This window comes from Hibiscus syriacus, unplaced genomic scaffold (genome assembly GCF_006381635.1).
Source record: "Hibiscus syriacus cultivar Baekdansim isolate YM2019G1 unplaced genomic scaffold, ASM638163v2 tig00110279_pilon, whole genome shotgun sequence".
Classification (NCBI taxonomy): domain Eukaryota; kingdom Viridiplantae; phylum Streptophyta; class Magnoliopsida; order Malvales; family Malvaceae; genus Hibiscus; species Hibiscus syriacus.
The window spans coordinates 373,770-392,867 of NW_024062659.1; the positions used below are offsets into that span (position 1 = coordinate 373,770).

General features: G+C 37.3%; 4 protein-coding genes and 1 long non-coding RNA gene across 6 annotated transcripts; 1 reads left to right on the top strand and 4 right to left on the bottom strand.

The window, feature by feature from the left end:
• The first annotated feature begins 5,387 nt into the window (after positions 1 to 5,387).
• Positions 5,388 to 8,582, top strand: LOC120115854 (ribonuclease P protein subunit p25-like protein). 2 transcript variants are annotated; one of them, XM_039136457.1, is made up of 8 exons: positions 5,388 to 5,494; positions 5,691 to 5,820; positions 5,957 to 6,037; positions 6,965 to 7,053; positions 7,140 to 7,214; positions 7,342 to 7,406; positions 7,979 to 8,179; positions 8,386 to 8,582. In XM_039136457.1, exons 2-8 carry the CDS (start codon positions 5,698 to 5,700, stop codon positions 8,469 to 8,471), a joined length of 720 nt encoding a protein of 239 aa, XP_038992388.1. In that variant the 5' UTR covers positions 5,388 to 5,494; positions 5,691 to 5,697; the 3' UTR covers positions 8,472 to 8,582. The 2 variants fall into 2 exon arrangements, with proteins under 2 accessions (XP_038992388.1, XP_038992389.1); XM_039136458.1 differs by having other exon boundaries at positions 5,450 to 5,494; positions 5,686 to 5,820.
• A 129-nt stretch (positions 8,583 to 8,711) lies between these two features.
• On the bottom strand, positions 8,712 to 9,098 carry LOC120115855. Its single transcript, XR_005515514.1, has 2 exons — positions 9,042 to 9,098; positions 8,712 to 8,926 (listed from the first exon to the last, which is right to left on the bottom strand). It is a non-coding gene; the product is annotated as an uncharacterized LOC120115855 (long non-coding RNA).
• Positions 9,099 to 9,686: 588 nt separating this feature from the next.
• LOC120115953 lies at positions 9,687 to 10,340 on the bottom strand. The gene is made up of 2 exons (XM_039136559.1): positions 10,103 to 10,340; positions 9,687 to 9,911 (listed from the first exon to the last, which is right to left on the bottom strand). The coding sequence occupies exons 1-2, from the start codon at positions 10,280 to 10,282 to the stop codon at positions 9,789 to 9,791; spliced, it is 303 nt and encodes a 100-aa protein (XP_038992490.1). The 5' UTR covers positions 10,283 to 10,340; the 3' UTR covers positions 9,687 to 9,788.
• A 3,068-nt stretch (positions 10,341 to 13,408) lies between these two features.
• On the bottom strand, positions 13,409 to 14,422 carry LOC120115816 (cytochrome P450 CYP82H23-like). The gene is made up of 2 exons (XM_039136414.1): positions 13,509 to 14,422; positions 13,409 to 13,426 (listed from the first exon to the last, which is right to left on the bottom strand). Exon 1 carries the CDS (start codon positions 14,284 to 14,286, stop codon positions 13,561 to 13,563), a length of 726 nt encoding a protein of 241 aa, XP_038992345.1. The 5' UTR covers positions 14,287 to 14,422; the 3' UTR covers positions 13,409 to 13,426; positions 13,509 to 13,560.
• Positions 14,423 to 15,136: 714 nt separating this feature from the next.
• LOC120115856 (ubiquitin domain-containing protein DSK2a-like) lies at positions 15,137 to 18,681 on the bottom strand. Its single transcript, XM_039136459.1, has 8 exons — positions 18,236 to 18,681; positions 17,126 to 17,908; positions 16,124 to 16,335; positions 15,932 to 16,045; positions 15,735 to 15,790; positions 15,609 to 15,637; positions 15,374 to 15,463; positions 15,137 to 15,285 (listed from the first exon to the last, which is right to left on the bottom strand). Exons 1-8 carry the CDS (start codon positions 18,489 to 18,491, stop codon positions 15,137 to 15,139), a joined length of 1,689 nt encoding a protein of 562 aa, XP_038992390.1. The 5' UTR covers positions 18,492 to 18,681.
• Positions 18,682 to 19,098: the final 417 nt, after the last annotated feature.

The window sequence follows — 19,098 nt, forward strand, 5'->3', positions numbered from 1 at the left end:
AATAATTATTAAATTATTATAAAATAATTATTAAAATTATCAAATATTATTATCATAACTAAGTATGGGTTTTTTGACCTAAAAATCACTCTATGAATTAAATATTACTTGTCAGTCACCGTTTTCAAAATATTGCCCGATCTAACACCCATTTTTAAGAGAGAGAAAGAGACGAACGTGACCAAACGCGCCTTACCCAAAAAGGAGGAAAGGTGCGTGCCATGAAACGCGCCTTTTCGATCACGACGATTTTTGGTTTGTTTATGATAGTTTTAGGTTTAGGGTTTGTGTTATAATATGTTTAGGATTTTATAATTGGTTTTAGTATTTTTAGGGTTTTAAGGTTTAGGGTTTAAGCATAGGGAAGCGTGTCCTATAATACAAAAATTTATTTCATATAAATACATAATACAAAATAAAATAAAAGTCAAATACATAATCAAGAAACAATAAATGAAAAGATTATAGTTTTATTAGATTTATTGAGATTACAATTTTATTAGATCTATCGATGTCTCCTTTAATGTGTTCCGCAATATGCTAGTCATCTAGTTCGAGGAGGGTTTATTCTTATATGCTCCTCCTCCTCTTCACTCTCATCATCATCGTCGTCGTCATCATCCTCATCCTCATCCTCGTCATCGTCTTCCTCATCATCGTCATCACTCTCAACAACATTATCTCGATAAGGGTGGAATGGCGATGTATGACCTCTATAGAATAAGGACCTTGAAGGTGTTTGCTTGACCATCCCACCACTCGCTGAGTACCGCGAAAACTGTGAAAAATCAGACATCGGTGTTTACGACACATACTGCAGGTGAGGTGTTTGTGGCGGAAGACCACCCGCAAGATAATTCGCGTAGGAACTAAATGTTGGATCTGTAAGCATAGTCGAAAAATATCCACCAGTGGGCGTCATAAAACCCTACGGGCTCTGTGCGTAGCCATGCAGTGGTGGCATATAAACCGACAGATGTGGCATCTTAACCGGTTACGGGGGCATCTGAAAGTGAGGTAGTGTCCCCATGTAAGTTGGAGGGTTAGAGATGTAAACCTATGTCTCTAGTTGCCAGGCCCGGCCCTGAGGGTAGGCGAGAAGGGCGACCGCCTAGGGCCCACGTTTAGAGGGGGCCCATTCTTAAAAAATATTTTTAAATTTAATAATTAAAAAAATTAATTTTTAGACTAAATCGCAAATCCCAAATTTTTTGAGGGGCCTAAGTTTAATATAACACCATTTTTTTTATTGAGCACTACTAAAACTACCCGATATTACTAAATCTACCATATGTGGGGCCCTACTTATCTTTATAATATAATACCGTTGGTTTATGTTATGTGGATTTGATAATATGTATGCATATTATACTATAAATACTTGGGCCCCTAAAAAAACACACTTTTTATAATATAATATTGTTTTTATCCCTAAAGTCATGCATATTATAAATACTTGCCCCAACTTGTCTTTATAATATAATATCGTTGGTTTATGTAATGTGGGTTTAGTAATATGCATGCATATTATAAAAAAAGTGTCTAAATATATCAATAAATTTATTAAACACACGATTTTTTTTATTTTTTTAATAAAGTTTTCTTTCTTTAATAGTTAGTGGGTTTTTATTTAATGGGTAGCGGATTTTTAGTGGATGATTATTTAATAGGTAATGAGTTTTTAGGTTAGGTAATAATTAATAAAGGAATATTAATATTAATATTAATAATAAAAATACTAATAATAATATTTAAAATATTTTTTTCAGCCCGGACAAAAACGAGTGTCTACAATTGCCCCTCTTTACACATTCTTGTGTTAACAAGGATAAGACAAAGAAGAAAAAGATAACTAATTTTTGTCCGATAAATGAAACATGTGACATAAACAAATATTCTTGTGTTAATAAAGATATGACAAAGACGAAAAAGACAAACAATTTTTGTCCGATAAATGAAACATGTGACATAAACAAAAATATATCTGATAAAAAAATATATCCGATAAATTTTACTTTTTAATAAATAAATTAGAATGAAAGTTATTTCGATAATTAATGTTTTTGAATAAATTAGATAAATAAAAGAGAATTAGTATTGGGGTAGTGTTGAAAAAGATGACGAGAAGATAAGTAAAGCCTAATTCCCTTCCCAATCAATTCCCTTCCCAATCATTGAAAATGGGGTCCACACATGATATGTTTAGTAATACTCCCCACACTTGGTATGTTTAGGCCATCTCTAATCATAATCCATACTCTAGTGCATCTCTATCTCTACTCTAGACATTAAACAATAATTAATCTCCAGCGCTATTTCTGCATTACCATTAACTCTACTTTATTCACAATATTTAACTATTATAATATTAATTTTACAAATATAAAAAATCCAAAAAATTCAAAAAAATCCAAAAAATTACAAAAAAAAAATAATATGATTATTTATCTAATTTAAATATAATTTTATCTATCTTATAATTTAATATATTTTAACTAAAAAAACAAAATCTAACGCGAGCTACAGTACCGCGCTAGATGTGGCGCGGTACTGTAGCAAATCTGCACAGTGGCGATGGAACTGGCACAGGGCTGGAGCACGCTACAGTGGAAATATCTCCACTGTAGCACAGCGTTGGAGATGTCCTTAGTAATATGCGGTAGCTTTAGTAGTGCCAATTATAAATACTTGAGCAGATATCCATGCTCCACTATACACTAGGGGCCTAAATTATTTTTTTAAGGGTCATTATCTTTTATTTTACCTAGGGCCCCTAAAATATAAGGACCGACCCTGCTAGTTGCTGGTGTGATGGTTCCGGTGATATAGCTAAGTACAACCCGAAAGTATCTGCTCTTCATCCAATAGTGGGTGATGATGATGTTGTGACGTCGAACGTTTTTAACATCGATGATGTATTTGCCTCTTTTTGCTTCCTCTGAAATTAAGAATGACTTCATGTTTGCATTGAACCATTCAATATAGCCATGTGAAATCATGCAACCAATTTCTGATATATATTGTCTATGGGGCAAGCGTTGATGTCGGTTCTCCCACATCGCCAACCAGCCTCTATGCTTCACCAATCAATTGTCACTTAACCGAGAAATTTAACGATGGTTATGTCCCAGACACTTAAAGTGATAATATTTGTAACATTAGGTACCTGGATGTTTTAAAAAAAATTATACACCTATTTGAGAAAAGTGATATAATTTAGATATTTATTTTATAATAAAGCCTTTAATATATTGGAATCCATAAACAAATCGCACTCCTCTAGCCAGATGTAATTGCAGCGTAGGAAATGTCCAAATAAGGAAATGGGGGACGAACTCCTTTTGCCCCGCATCAAACGCGGCCAGTTGCTTTGGAAATCATCTTACGGCCAGTCGTTTTGGAAATCATCTTACGGCCAGTCAGCACCAGTGGCGAATGTATATTGTCGTTAGAATGAGTCAGTGTCTATCTTAAAATTTTTAAAATTTAAATTTGATTGTATTAATTCAAATATAAAAATTTTATATTAAATTTTTTTATATTAATATATATATATATATATATACACGTTTATCTTAACAAAATTTTTATATTAATATATATATATACACGTTAAGTGACATGTGTCACAATCTGGTAAATTTAAAATTTTTATTTAAAACTAAAAATTAAAACTATATATATTTTAAAAAAGAAAACATAAATTTTGAAATAAACTCAAAACTTTGAAAATCTTCATTTCAACCCCTAAACCTACGCCGCCTATCGTCTTTTGTCGTCGACAAAGCTCCACTCGATCTCTCCTCCCCTAGCAACCAAAACCCATATGAAATCGTGATCAATCGATGTTTTATATCATGCGAACCCTAGGTTGAAAATCGTGATCCCACGCGGTTCCGACGACCAATCGACGATAACTACTATGTCATATGACTAGAGGATGGCAAAGAATACGTCGACGGTAGTGATCGTGACCAAAAAGGGTGGTGGCAGGGGTTAAGTATTTGAGGAATTGAGGAACAACCAACGTTGAAGAACACCTCTCCCGCAAGCTTACACTATTGATGAAGCATGTTCTACACGTAAAAACCACATAAAATTCTAAAGAACAAAACATATTATTAATATTTTAAAATTTATAAGAGTGATTGTCCCTAGTCATCCCCTCGATCAATTTTTATATATATATGGTTCTTGTTATACTCGTTACAATCGTAATTGTTGATGTGAACAATATCACATTGAGATAATAACGGTCCTAAGCGGTTTACCTCTTTTGATTTGAACAAATAATTATAATCAATCGATTTAAGAAATTATAGAAGATATTGAATTAAAGAAGGGCGAGGAAGAAGATAAATAATCTAAAAGGTTCGACAGAGTATATGAAATATCATGACTATTCATATCCTGATAGAATTTATGAATACGACTGTATTTCAATATGCAGTCAGATGACAATTCAATTTGTATTGTTAAGACATCAAAATTTAAATTTTTGATGCCGCGTAAAAGATTTAATGTATCATTCCGCACTAATCGAATTAATTATGGTTCAATTAAAGATTATAAAGAGTGTTTCGAGTTTTACTAATACAAACAAGCATGCGATTGTAGCATTTAAAGAGAGGGTAAATTACACCATTCTTTACTTAATTTTAGTCTTTTTCCTATTTTGCTGCTGTACTTTCAGTTTTTCTAATTTACTCATTGCACTTTTGGATTGTTCTTGTTTTGATGACTTTGAATTATTTTATTATTATTTTTACATGACGAGATATTTTATTATTAGTTAATATAAAAGTAATTTAAAATATAAAATAAAAATATAAGGTGGTTGGACACCAATGTCTGTTGTCTTTGATCGCCATAGATGATGGTTGTTCGGTCTCAAATTTCATGGGTCGCTTCTCGCCTCAACACCTTTGAGTCTAAATCCGTCCTCCATTTTTTCAGAGCTTGCTCCAAAGTCTACAAATTGGAGATTGAAAATGAGGAAACTGAAATATTTCAATAAAGATTCACGGATTTTTCGAGACATTTTCCGGTGAAACAACCACCAGATTCGAATTCAAGAGATCGAGGCAAATTGATCCATAAAATTTGGGATCGAACGACTACCGTCTATAATGGTCGACGGTGATTGGCAGTGACATCCGACCATCTTCTATTTTTATTTTATATTATATACTAATAAAAATGTCACATCATATAAAAATAATAATAAAATAATTCAAAAATTATTAAAAACAGAAATAATTTGAAAGTTTAGTGAGTAAGTTATAAAAATTGAAAGTATAGCATTAGCCTACGTGTCAGTTTCTCATTGGACAGATGTACGGATAGAACGGTTTTCGACTTAGAAACCCTAAAGCCCTAATTCCCCTCTCCCCAAATATACACATCCTTCGTTCACCTTTTATCTAACTCGAGTGTTAATCCTAAACATATAACCTCTTTAGCCTTTGCCGCTCAGCCGCTTTGTTTCGCTCAGGTAACTTCTTCTTCTTCTTCTTCTTCTTCGTGCTCTTTGTTTTGGTTCTCTAACCCTAGATCTCGATTTCACGTTTTGATTTTGTTTTATTTGATGGAAGTTTAATCTTTGAATGATTTACAACCTTGGGTTTTGTTTTGTTTCTAAGAAAAACTGAGATTTGAAATGATTTTTTCGTTATTTTGGGTCCCGAAAGGATCATAATGGACCGGTACCAGAAGGTGGAGAAGCCAAAAGCTGAAACACCTATAAACGAGAATGAACTCAGGATTACAGCTCAAGGGAGAATGAGGAATTATATTTCTTACGCTATCACTCTGTTTCAGGTTCTTCCCCCCTTTTTTTCTAATGAATATTGGCAGCGTTTTAAGTTTATTCTAAGACTTTGATTTGATTTGTGGTTATAGAACATCCTATTGCAATCTTTGATTTCATGTTGGTTTTCTTTTCTTTTTGTCGTAGGAGAAAGGTGCCAATGAGATTATACTTAAAGCCACTGGCAGAGCTATCAACAAGACTGTCATGATTGCTGAATTAATTAAGGTTCTCTTATTTGGGTTTATGATGCACTTATTCTCAATCTATTTTGTTAGCTATTGTTTTATGATTGCTTAAGTGTGTAAATGAACCGAGCTTAAATGAATCGAGCTTGAATGAAGAAGATTATGTTTGTGTTTGTTTGTTTATCTTTGAAGGTGTTTATGTTTTGTTCGTGTTCGATTAAATTTTTAGTATTGTGGTAGTTCATTTATTGTTCACGAATGTGCTCGTTTATATGTTCATTTAATATTTGTTTAGCATTCATTTATCGTTTATATGTTCAATTTTTAGTTTTACCCTTTTATGCTAAAGAAAAATGATAAAATTACGCCATTAGTGCTTAAACTGTTTAAAATTCATAGTTTAAATTCAATTTTTATCACGTGTTCAATTTAGTCATTACTATCATCAATATTTAAAATGTGAAAAAAGGAAAAAGAAAATCGGGTACACGGGCTTGTTCATGAACATAAATAAACGATTCGATAAGCGAGCTAAAAAATGAGATTATAAACGAGCTCATATATGAGTTTATTCATGAACATAAACGAATCGAACATACCTCTTCTCATGTTCGTTCGTTTATTAAATGAACATAAATTTTTTGTTCATGCTCATTTATTTAGCTTAACAAATGAACATAAACGAACCGAACATACCTCTGTTCGTGTTCGATCGTTTATTAAATGAACATAAAATTTTTGTTCATGCTCATTTATTTAGTTTAACAAATGAACATAAACGAAAACGAATAGTTTGCCGAACGCTCTGTTCATTTACACCCCTATAATGCTGATGCCTTGCATTTTGTTAACAATAATGTATTCTAATGTTTGTGGAAACATGTTTTAATGTTATATATACGTGTGAGTGTGTATGCATTTGATTGTGTCTTGCATTTTGTACTGAACTGTATTAACTTTCTTCCAGAGGAGGATTGCCGGTCTTCATCAGAACACATTGATCGGATCGATAGATATAACAGACACATGGGAACCGCTTGAAGAAGGCCTTCTTCCGTAAGAAACCTATCCCTTTCTGTGCAAAAAAGCAATAATTTTCTTGCTAGAGCTATATGATTGTCACTAATGTTTGGCTTTTGCAGCATAGAAACCACTCGCCATGTTTCGATAATCATTATTACTTTGTCTAAGAAAGAGCTGGATTCATCTTCAATAGGGTGGGTGGCCTCTTTTTATTTGTATTTAAAAGTTAGCGATGTTGAAAGCAGTATCGTGTGCCGGTTCCTGTTATTTATTAATGATGTCTTGGCATGTTGCTTTGGTGGTCTGTTACTTTGATGTCAGATATCAGCCTCCAATTCCAGCTGATCAAGTGAAGCCATCAACCGAGTTCGATGACAACGAAGGAGGTGAGATAATTGTGTACAGTTGATGATTATATATTCCTGGTGTATGTCGAGTTTCGCATTAGTTGATATTTGTATTCCCATATCAATGACATTGGAGATCTCCCTTAACACCCAAAGCTAAGCACATGGCCACGTTTAATGTGGAGGTGTAGGCAATCAGCATATGTTGTATTGTACTAAAGTGAAGCGTCACATGAAGTATTAATGGTGTTTGAGCAAAAAGACTTTCCTTCTTTTATAGTACTTGGAGTCTTGGATACCATAAGTTGAAAATCCATTTAGAATTTCGGCTGTCATTTTGCTTTTGCAATGCAGGTGATATGAAGGAAACACTATTTTGGGAAGGCTAATTGAATATCATGTGTTTTTGGTTTCAAATTGTTTAGGGGACGGTAGATGTGACAAAGTTGACAGCAAGGTTGCTGTTATGTTTGTCGGTTACAAGTAGTTGCTAGTCTTTATAGCACATAGGCCACTTTCCGTAAATACTTCCATATCGACTGATGATTGAATCTATTTGAACACATATCGACCAACACTAACATAAGAATGTTACAATGTTACTCGTGCAGGCGATGTCAATGGTGTCATGGTGGATAACAGGAATGGAGGATATGATGGTGGGCAAGGTTATGGGAGAAGAGGTCGAGGTCGTGGTAGGGGACGTAGTTTCCGAGGGCGTGGGAGAGGGTATGGTGGTGGAAATATGCAACGGGACTCGGGATTTTACAATGGTAATGCCCCATCAGGACCACTGCCTGCCGAGGGTCATGGTAAGTATTTTATTCCAATGATTTCTCTCTATTTGGTGTTCTGGTGTACTGCGTACTCTGTTTTAGACACTTGACATACCCAAAATCAATCCATTCTAGTTTCTTACGTACTTAAAAGGAAGAGAAGAATATACATATATGTATGTATGCCCATCTCCAAGAAATGATTGCTGTCCTGGTTTATGGCTAATCAGTGATTATGACAGGTCGTGGACGAGGGAGGGGAAGGGGACGTGGGCGCGGTCGAGCTCGGGATTTCGTTTCCGATGGCCATTTCCAGAAAGGTGCTTGAGCAACAAGCACCAACCTAGATTCTTCTGTAGAACTATGGCATTAGATTGAAACAAAACAAGTGGATGGCTGCTGCTCTATTCCTCGCCAGTCTTTGTTTAAGAAAAAGAACCAAGTCCTTTTAGACATTCTTTGTTTGCTTGAGAAATTGTGTTGTAAGGGACCTTATAGAATTGGTTTTCATTCTAAGCCTCAATTTTTGTAGGAAAGTTGATAGGATAGTTTATCTCATCTCAGTCAATGTTGTATAATTTCTCAGCTTTATTTTCACCAAATAATAGAGCAGTAAATTTATTCCAAGTATTATACAGATCTTATACGAGTACAGATACGGATGCATATATCCATAACCCATTGAACTATGCTTTATTCAACATACTATAGAACATAGGAAGATACATGTATGTAGATTTTGAACATCCAGGTGCTAACCCAAATTCCCCTCTGCTGTGGAATCTGCACAAATTCCATAAAACCATGCGTTAATAGTGTTTATATGAATCTTTCGGTGTGCTCGATTATCGGATATTGATTTCGGTGTCCGATAATTGCATGTGATCGACAGCCTTACCTGGACCGCATCTAATCCGGCACTTGCCTTCACAACGCTGCCTAAGCCTATCTGTTCATCAATCAATCAAAACAATTCAAAACCCAGAAAAGAAGGCAATGGAAGTTCGAACTTTTCACAAGATAACACAACAAGAAAGTGATGAAAAAAGGGTTTTCTTTTTTAAGTACTTGCCGTTGGTTAGAGGGCAACCGGTAGAACAAGCGTCGAAGCAATCCACCTGTGGCTCGACGCGCTCCATTTGTGAACTGATAACACAGAAAATGAGAACTGCAACTATCATCACCTTCTTCTTCATCTCCATCTTCTTTCCTTCTTATCTTCTTTTGATGGATGATCTTTTCACCTTTGTTTATATAGTGGGAACTTATTGGAATAACCCATCAGCTTGCATTAAACTACATATTTGCCATGTCCATGAACAGCTTCCCTAGCAGCCACGCCAACAGCAACGTGGACCATTGGAACACACTTTGTCTTTGGCAATTCAACTCTAGCCGCCTACTTGAGTCAAATTATGCTTTTAGTCCCTCTATTATACTTAAATTTCATCTTTGTTGTAAAAGATTGAATGATGATGGTGATGGCAAACTTTCATTGACACTCAGTTAACAGATCATTTGAATTAAAAAAATTAACATAATAGTGAAATAATAACTCTTTAAATAAGAAAAATGAACACAATTTGACTTCATTTCCTGAACAAAATAAATCAACAGCAAACAATGCTGTGATTATGAACCTCTCTCACATTACATGTTCAATCACAACCTTTGCTTCTTTCTTTTCATCCACTGCCATTGTTTTACCTTCTTTCTTTTCACCCTCAACAATAGCTTCTTCTTTCTTTGTTTCTTCATTCCTATCTTCCTGCAAATCGATCCGTTACGAAAAATATATGTTATGATCATGGGAAAGTAAGCAATGCAGAAGAGATAATGAATTCTCTATATGATAAAAGATCATGAGTTCGAATCATGTCGTCGTAATGTCATGCACTGCTCTTTAATGGTACAATCAAATATGCTCTAAGAGAGAGAAAAAAGCTAGAAAAACGTTACATTGTCAAGCAAATAGCGAAGGGAATGTGGTCTGATTTCCTCATCTTCATTAGCCATGTTTTCCCCTACTTCTTCCTCGGCGGCCGGCCGGAGAGATTCCTCCTTGGCGGGTACGGGTTTTAGGCCGGCGGCCGAGTCTTCATCTTTCAAGACCTTTGGCTTACTAGCGCAAGCACCCATGTATTGAAAGATGAAGACGAAGAAGGAGAAGAAAACAAGTTATGAAAATGAAAGGAAATGAAGCTTCTCGTGATGATCATTAGGCTTAACATTGAGGGTCTTTTATAATGATTTTCAGTGGTGCAGATAGATTTAAGGGAGCCAATGGCTATATTTGTCTTGAACTAACTGAAATATTGTTAAGATTTTAGATTTTTTTTTTCATTTTTCCAAATTAACATGGATCGATTAAGTATTTAAATCCGAAAGTCGATTGAGTTCTTATCAAATTTCTAGAATGAAGTCAGTATGATCATGTATGGAAAGTAGATAAACCAGAATCAAGAACACAAGCTAACATGGACATGCATTGTCATTAAAAACAGCAGCCATTGCTAGAGAAAAAAAGAACAACATTGACGGATATACATACGGAGGGATATCAAGAAAGAGATATCTCGATCCCGAGCTTATGCCTAAGCCCTTTCGAGATCGGTTCTTCTGAGCTTAAGTAGCATTGCTATGCATTCGTTTCCAAGTTTCAGACGCTTGTTTCTCAGTCTCATCTTGTCAATCTTTTGTATAGAGATTGTAAATGACTATTAGAATAGTTACAACCTTTGATGATGTCTTTTTATCATAAAATATTACATCTATTCATCATGAATAATCATATTCATTCATGATAAATAGTTACATACATTCATCCTAATACATTAATGAATATTTACTCCGCATGTTTTTTTCTCGATTAATCAACGAGGGTTTCGAGAAGTTTTGAACACATGTTTTCAGTGGCTTGAATTGGAACAAAAAATGAATGAAAAAAATATCATAAATTAACATAAATAATATAATACAACAGCTAATTAAGCTATAAAACACAGTAATTGTTTTACATAGTAATTGTTTTACATATGCACCTTTGCACCAATTACCTATAGAGCAAGGAAGGTAACTTTGGGGAAAGTGTAAGCTCTAATGGTGCAGCTCTAGGATCAGTAGTTATTCCAGGGCTTTCACTCATGTCGATGGCTTCTTCTCCGACCGTTCCCCATTCAAATCCATGAATCAGTCGAGCCAAAGCTAAGTGCTGGAACCGAAGCGCAAAAGTGATACCAGGAACCTCACATCCATGTTAGCAGGCTCATTGAGGAACCTCTTAGGTATGAAATCCGGTGGCTTATGCTAAACGTTGTGGTCGGGTTGCAACTTCCAGAGGTTAACGAAAAGTCGAGTGCCCGCCAGAACGTGGAAACCGGCTATTGTGCAGTCCTCTATGGCTTCTCTTGGTACCAGAGGTGCCGCAGGGTATAACCGCAATGTTTCCTTGATAATGGCTTGCAAGTATGCCAAGTTAGTTTCCTAATCAAAGGCAATTGCTGATATAATTCCTTCAAGAAACTATTGATTTCGGTGTCGGGAACATGTTTGAGCAACTCGAGCCGACAACTAGAGAGGAGCTCAACCGAAACTAGTTTCCTAGTGCCCCATGAATCCCGAGACGGACCGTGAACGCCGGTCCGTACTTGTCAGCCATGTCTGCAAATGTTCTCAGTAGCAGCTGGTTTTTCTGAGAAGATGAAGATGACCGAGACACGGTAACGCCCCATCCGGCTCGGGTGGTCTCCTCTGCTGTTTCTAATTGCCTTTAACAAGGATGGTGGCCACAAATATGGTGATAATTATAGTGAAAAAAAGTGTAAAAAGGAGTTGTCGGTGAAATTGTATAGAGAATTCCATGGTGTGCTTCAATGAAATGAACCAAAATTGGAGATAACAGTTTGACATAGGCAAGTTCATGCCCCATAGAACTATCCAGTGTAATCTAAGAACAATTTTATTTTATATATGTACAACACCAGTAGGAGATGTTGTGGGAAGTTTATTACAATAGAATTAGAGCTTTCATGGTAAATAGTGGGAGTAATTACGCATTCCAAGGGAAACAAACGTCATAATTGGTCAAACATGGACCATCGGGCTTTACATTCCACACGCACCGACTACAAAGAGCCTTATCCCTCATCTCTACGTATATGTCGAACCAATGCGTCGTTCCATGCCACTGAAAGCTGCAGTAAAACAAGGTGTTCATAAAGATGCTCGGCCGGAACCCGTACTCGAAAGAGTTTTGGTAACCAAGACGTTGTTCGCCCAGGTCGTCGTTCTTCGATTTGCAATGGATAGTGAGATCCGTCCCAGAGCCCAGATCGTTATAGATTAATACATGCGCTTTGTGCGGGATCAACGAAAAGGCCTCAGACACGACTAAATGCAAGGATAGATGGAGCAAGCAGATGATGGGAGAAGGATTCATGTTTGGCTTTAATGGTCAGCATAATTACACATAAGCTTATTATATATGAACTTGAAATGTCTGATTTGGTAAAAGGAGATATCCACATAGTGAAGGCCATTAGGCAGATAAGGTATCATATTTCCTATGAAGTAGTAATTTGATTCCGTATAATACCAACATGGAAATGCTTTGCACATATTTCATGCAGAATTTGGAGTCGTTAGGAATATTGTAATGATCTATCAGCTAGGTTAGTAACTTATGCAGATAAGGTATCTTATGCATCTTTGCACCAATTACCTGTAGAGCATGGAAGGTAGGGTAAGAGTAGCCTCTAATCCTAGACCATTCCCCTTTCAAATCCATGAATCAGTCGAGCTAGAGCTAAGTGCTGGAACCGAAGCGCAAAGGTGATAGCAGGACAAATCCTTCTACCACAACCAAATATTGGTATAAGCTCAGAATTTTGACCCCTCACATCTATGTTAGCAATGCCACTGAGGAACCTCTCCGGCATGAAATCTAATGGTTTATGCCAAATGCTAGGGTCACGCTGCAACTTCCAGAGGTTAACGAAAAGTCCAGTGCCTGCCGGAACTTGGAAACCGGCTATTGTGAAGTCCTCTATGGCTTCTCTCGGTACCGATGGAGGCGTTGCTGGGTATAATCGCATTGTTTCCTTGATAATGGCTTGCAGGTATACCAAGTTGCTTATGTCTTACTCTTCCACTTGTCGTTCTTTCCTGACATGGATGTCGAGTTCATCTCGGACCTTCTTTAGCACGTCGAAGGTTATTCAATAACAGGGAGACTGCCCATGTAAGCGTAACGACATTGGTAATGTTGCCACCCAAGACAAGACTCTGCCATCAGAATTGTCTGATAAGGTTATCTGTTTTCATATGATGCATATAACTTACATGATTCTGCTTAACAATAACATACCAGGCAAGTTGATTTAATGGTAACATCAGCCTCTTGAGATGGAACATTGCTTTCATCCATGACAGACAACATGACATCGATGAAATCTTGGTCCCCTTTGACGCCTCCGTTCGCGATGCTCGTTTAGCCAGCTCCCGAGTACAATATCCAGCTCCTTTGCTGTCTTCTTTATTTTTCCTATGTTTCCGGTAACTACGTCGAGCCAACCGAGAAAAGGCACCGTATCGGAAAACAAGAACAACCCTGCCAGATAGAAGAAATCACACAAGGCCTTTTGGCATCGCCTTGATTCCTCGTTACAGCTTCCTTCTGTACCATAGTATCTTTTCCTAGCAACCATCCTCACTATTATGTTGGTTGCTAAGTCACCAATTCTTTCCTTCATTTCCACTACCGCAACACCTCCGTTTTTCGCCGAACGCTCATATAATTCCCTTATAAAGCTATTGATTTCGGTGTCGGGAACATGCTTGAGTACCTCGAGCCGTCGATTCGAGAGGAGCTCAACCGTAGCTAGCTTCCTTATACCGCGCCAATACGGTCCGTAAGGAGCAAAGCCTAACATGTTATGGTCATACCCCCTATGCTTTAGGAAGACCTTATCATTGTTTGTGAAACATTCTTTTGCAACTTCCCAGTTACTCACCACAAGTGCTCGATCAATCCCGAGACGGATCGAGAACGTCGGTCCGTTGTCAGCCATGTCTGCAAATGTTCTATGTAGCATCTGGTTTTTTTCCGAGAAGGTGAAGATGACCGAGGAACGATAACGCCCCATCTGGCTCTGGTGGTCTCCTCTGCTGTTTCTAGTTGCCTTTAACAAGGATGGTGGCCACAAATATGGTGATAGTAGTAGTGAAAAGAAGTGCAAAAAGGAGTTGTTGGTGAAATTGTATAGAGAATTCCATGGTGTGCTTCAATGAAATGAACCAAAATTGGAGATAATGATCTCATTTACTTAGAATGGAAATATCTTGTTTGTTTGAGAGTGACTTATTGTGTTGATTAGATCGAGGTTGAGAAATATATAAATAATTAGAACACGTGAAAGTAGTATCATGTAATAAAGAAGGGCAACTGGGCACGTGAAAGTAGTGTCGTGTAAGAAAGAAGAAAGACAGCTACCAAATACTGTTGCCAAGTCTGTCTAGGATGGGGTTCATGGAGCAATTGTATAGAACAAAAAGCTGTGGGAAAGAATAGCCACCAATCAAATCATTATTGGTAATATTGTTATCACATCACTCCGATCCAATATCGTCGAGAATGCAAACGCAGCAATGGTATTCCGATACCTCCCGTTACCGGTGGAAGGAACAAAAATCACAAAGCATCATCCTCTTAAAGTTCTTAAAAATTCAAAGCGTATGTACATAAGCAAATGCCAGAGATGAAATGATCCACAAAATGCATGCATAAGAGCCTAAACATCAACAAGTTCCAAGATGTCGGGTATAATATAATCGTGTTTACTCGGTTATTAAACACGTCCAAAACAAAGGAATCAGCAACGACTTGCCCCCATAATCTGTGGTTTGCTTTGGGCACCAACCCAATATCAACTAATCTTACATTTGAGAGTTTCTTGGTCAACTTTTTTCAAAAAAAGAGCATGAAATTTCAAGGGATCACTGCCCGGGATTTCCCAGAAGCCTCTCGACCGCAGCGTGGACGTTTCCAGCGGTAGCTCGTAGTGCTCTGATATTATCTTGCGTATCATAGAAACCCATTTCTTGGAGTTGCGATAGTTGTGTGGCATACAGTTCTTCTGGGGGAACTGGAAAATCAATGAAGGTGCCATTAGGAGAGACCCAAAAGTGCAACAACTCGGATAAATGTTCTCGTAAAGTTAAAAGAATGCTGACCATTGGATTGGTTGGGGACACCCACGCCACCGGCGCCTAGTCCGCCAAACATATTCATCAACAAGTCCAGATTTGCAGCTCCTGTTGCAGCTGAAAATGCAATCGAACAAAATGATGGGTAAAAACATGAACACGGATGGAAGCAGAGCAGTTAAAGGAAAGATAGAAAAATAAACTAGAGAAAGCCCTAGCAGTTCGAGGAATAACTACAGTTCGGAATTGTGTTTATCTGTACCTGTAATACCACCGGTCGGTGCTGAATCCCTGTAAGGAAGCCTTAAGTTAACATTGAAAGCAAGAGTATCGAAAGGCGATTGAAGTTTTAGTTACCAACAGAATAGACAGAGGTACTATCACTTACTGGGTTGATTGCAGTCGATTGAGAGACGCAAGGGACTGCTGTAAAGCTAGCATTTGCTGAAAGAAACGAAAGAAAAATGGGAAAGGTGAACATAGGTGACTTTTCTGTCGAAACAGTACTTGAAAGAAAAAAGCAAGGCAGCCTTAACATGCCTAGAAGGCCAAATCAGCTCCGACCAGCTTATATATACAACATACCTGCATTGTCTCGGGGGAAAACATTTGACGAAGTACTTCAGGGTTTTGCATCATTTCTCTCAATTGAGGATTCAAATCAAACATACTTTGCAGTTGGGGGTTGAGATTCATAATCTAAAAAATAAAGACAGATTGTTAACGAAATGAAAATATGCAAATGAAAACCTCGAATGAAGTGATTCCTCGAAATACCTGATTCATATATTGGGGATTGGACATTATGCTCTGCATCATCTGGGATATTGCTGGGTTTTGCAATAACTGAGTCAACTGAGAAGCATCCGGCATTCCATTCAACATGGGAGGCATATCCGGAAGTCCAAGGCCTCCTAAACCACCAATACCTAGTGTCCTGGAATCCGCTGCAGGATTTGGCCTTGCAGTAGTGGTGGTCTGGGTACCCCCTGACATTTTGCGGCACACAGCAATTCATCAGGAAATCAGGATCTAAAACACAGATACGATAGTAGTAAATTCCATTAAAAGAAAACAAAATATTTAGATGATCTAGTTTACTCAAAGTTGCCTTTCATCCGGCAAACATGGTAAAACGGTGCAGGACATATCGGTTTAAGTTCTCTCCTTTTTTTCCTAATAAGAAGGAATACCTCAATTATATTGGGAAAACCCAAAACAAAAAGTAAATGTAATTCATAATCATGCAGCATTCGACATGGACAAGAAGTTACGATTAGACGAGTCTCGAACGAATCATTCCTTCCACAACTAAAAAATATTAGTATAAACATTGTAGATATTCTAGTAAAGGCAACATTTCATTAGCGCTAAAATGTTGCGGGACACATTAATTTAGCTTTATGTGCAAAATTATCTAAATAAGAAAGAATCCCGCATCCATATTTCAAAACTCAAAAGATAATAGTACACGAGCATGCAAAATTTGAAAAGGGAAACAAATCATAATTACATGAATCTCAATCAAACCATTCACCCGACAACCGAGTGAGCTCAGAATAATGCTTTATTTTAAACATTGATCAAGTCTACATAATAAAAAAACTCAGACCATAAGCTTTCAGTATCATGACGACATAATTTTCCTTGTCAATCAGTGGCATTTGGAATTAGGCTACCAATCATCTCTGCAGCATGTGCGTACAATACAAAAATATGCACACTGGACAGAAGAGTATGGCTAGACCGAAATGCTTTAATGAAGTAAAGATTGCTTACCACCACCAACAGTGTTGCTCCAAGGATTAGGGAGCGGATTTGTGTTTGGAGCAGTTTGGCCCTGAGCGGTTTCGGAATTGGTTGTAGAAGTATTATTAGTTGAGTTTCTAGCTTGAGATACACCTTGATTGCCCAACAGAGCAGCGAATGGGTTCGAACCCGGATTATTTTCATTATTTCCACCCACAGTTGTAGCATTCAAAAATGGCTCCTGAACATTTTCATACATACGCCTAAGCATGTTAAATCCCTCGGGAGATGCTTCAATATTACTCATAGCCCTGTCAGTGTTCCGCATCATTTCACGCATGAGTTCAGGGTTTCTTGCAGCTTCTAATGTCTGCCGAAGAATGCTAGGGTCGTTAAGTATATGCCCAAGCTCCGGATTCCGATCAATAATTTCACGCATTTGAGGATTGCTCATGATCAAGCTGCGCATCAGCTCCGGGTTATTCATCAAACTTTGAATAGCAGGTGTATTCATTATTTCCCCCATCATGTTGGGATTTTGAGTTAGTTGCTGCTGAACTTGTTCGAATTCAGGAAGTCCAGATCCAAACAAACCAAAACCTCCACCGCCAGCAGCAGCACCACCACCACCAAGTGGACTAAGTCCAGGGAATAAGGAAGCCCCCAGACCAGCACCCTCCGTCGAGCCAATACCCCGAGTAACCCCGGGTGCAGTACTATCAGCTGCAATATTTGCCGTAGCCGCAGGAGGAGGAGACGATGAAGATGGGGCAAAACCACGAACCATGTGAACCATATGATCAGCTAGCAAACCTTCAATAGCGAAAAAGTCAATGATCATGTCACAATCTTCCTAACTGCAGGTTAAACAATCAAATATATAGCCGTCTAAACCAGCTCAACAAAATCAATAACATACCACAAAAATCAGCATATTCTCAATTAATAACCTAATTACCCATACCTAGAAAATCAATCATTTTCCTCCAAGTTCCAAAAACTTGTCACCAGAACCATTTTACTTCTAGAAATCCAACAGTTTTCCATAATTTTTTCTTATAATCCAATCAAAATATAACACACCCAGAAATGATACGGGCCAAAAAACATTTTTTTTTTCTGAAGGAAATTAAAACATACCATAACTTTTAAGAGTTTGGTCATCCTTCAAGATTCGACCTTTATAAATCAACCGTTGCTGATCAGCTGGGATATCGCAATTCTGAGCCAGAAGAGCCTTGAAAGATCCAACGCTGGATTCGAGGCTGGTCCTCACCGTAAATTTCGTACCGTTGGAGCACCGGATATTAACCACCGCCACTCCCTCTTCTCCTCCTCCTCCTCCTCCTCCACTGCCACCGACTCGTGACTCACTGGAATCGCCTTCCGCACCCATATTCCCCCTTCCCAGATCGATCAAAACCCCTAGAAAATTGGGGGCGTTGAAATTATTTCTAAAAAATAATTGAAAAAAAAAAGGAATTATAGAATTGAGGGAAATTTTTGGGGAAAAAATGAATCGTAAAAACAAAAAGGTGATTTCTTGAGACTTTAGTTTTGGAGAAAATTGGGGATTCTAACAGAACAGAGCATTACGGGTTTGTGTTTGAGGCCATAATGCCCGAATTGTTAAATTATTTATTTATTTATCAGGGTAAACTATGCGAATAATCTCGTATGTTTAGTATCTTACCGACTTTTTTCACTAATTTAAAAATTCAGGAAAAATGATCCAGAACGTTATTGATTCGTTCGATTTCAATCTATCATCCATTAATTTTTGTTAACCTCCTTTTGTTTAAGTCACTAACATGTCTGAGGGACTAAAATTGAATGGGAGTCAACGATCGAGGGACTAAAAATTGAATGAGAGTTAACGATCGAAAGATTAAAATTGAATAAGAGTTAACGATCGAGGGACTAAAATTGAATAAATCAATAATGTTAGGGACTAAATTTGAATGGAATGATAACTTTAGGGACCATTCCACTTAATTTTTATA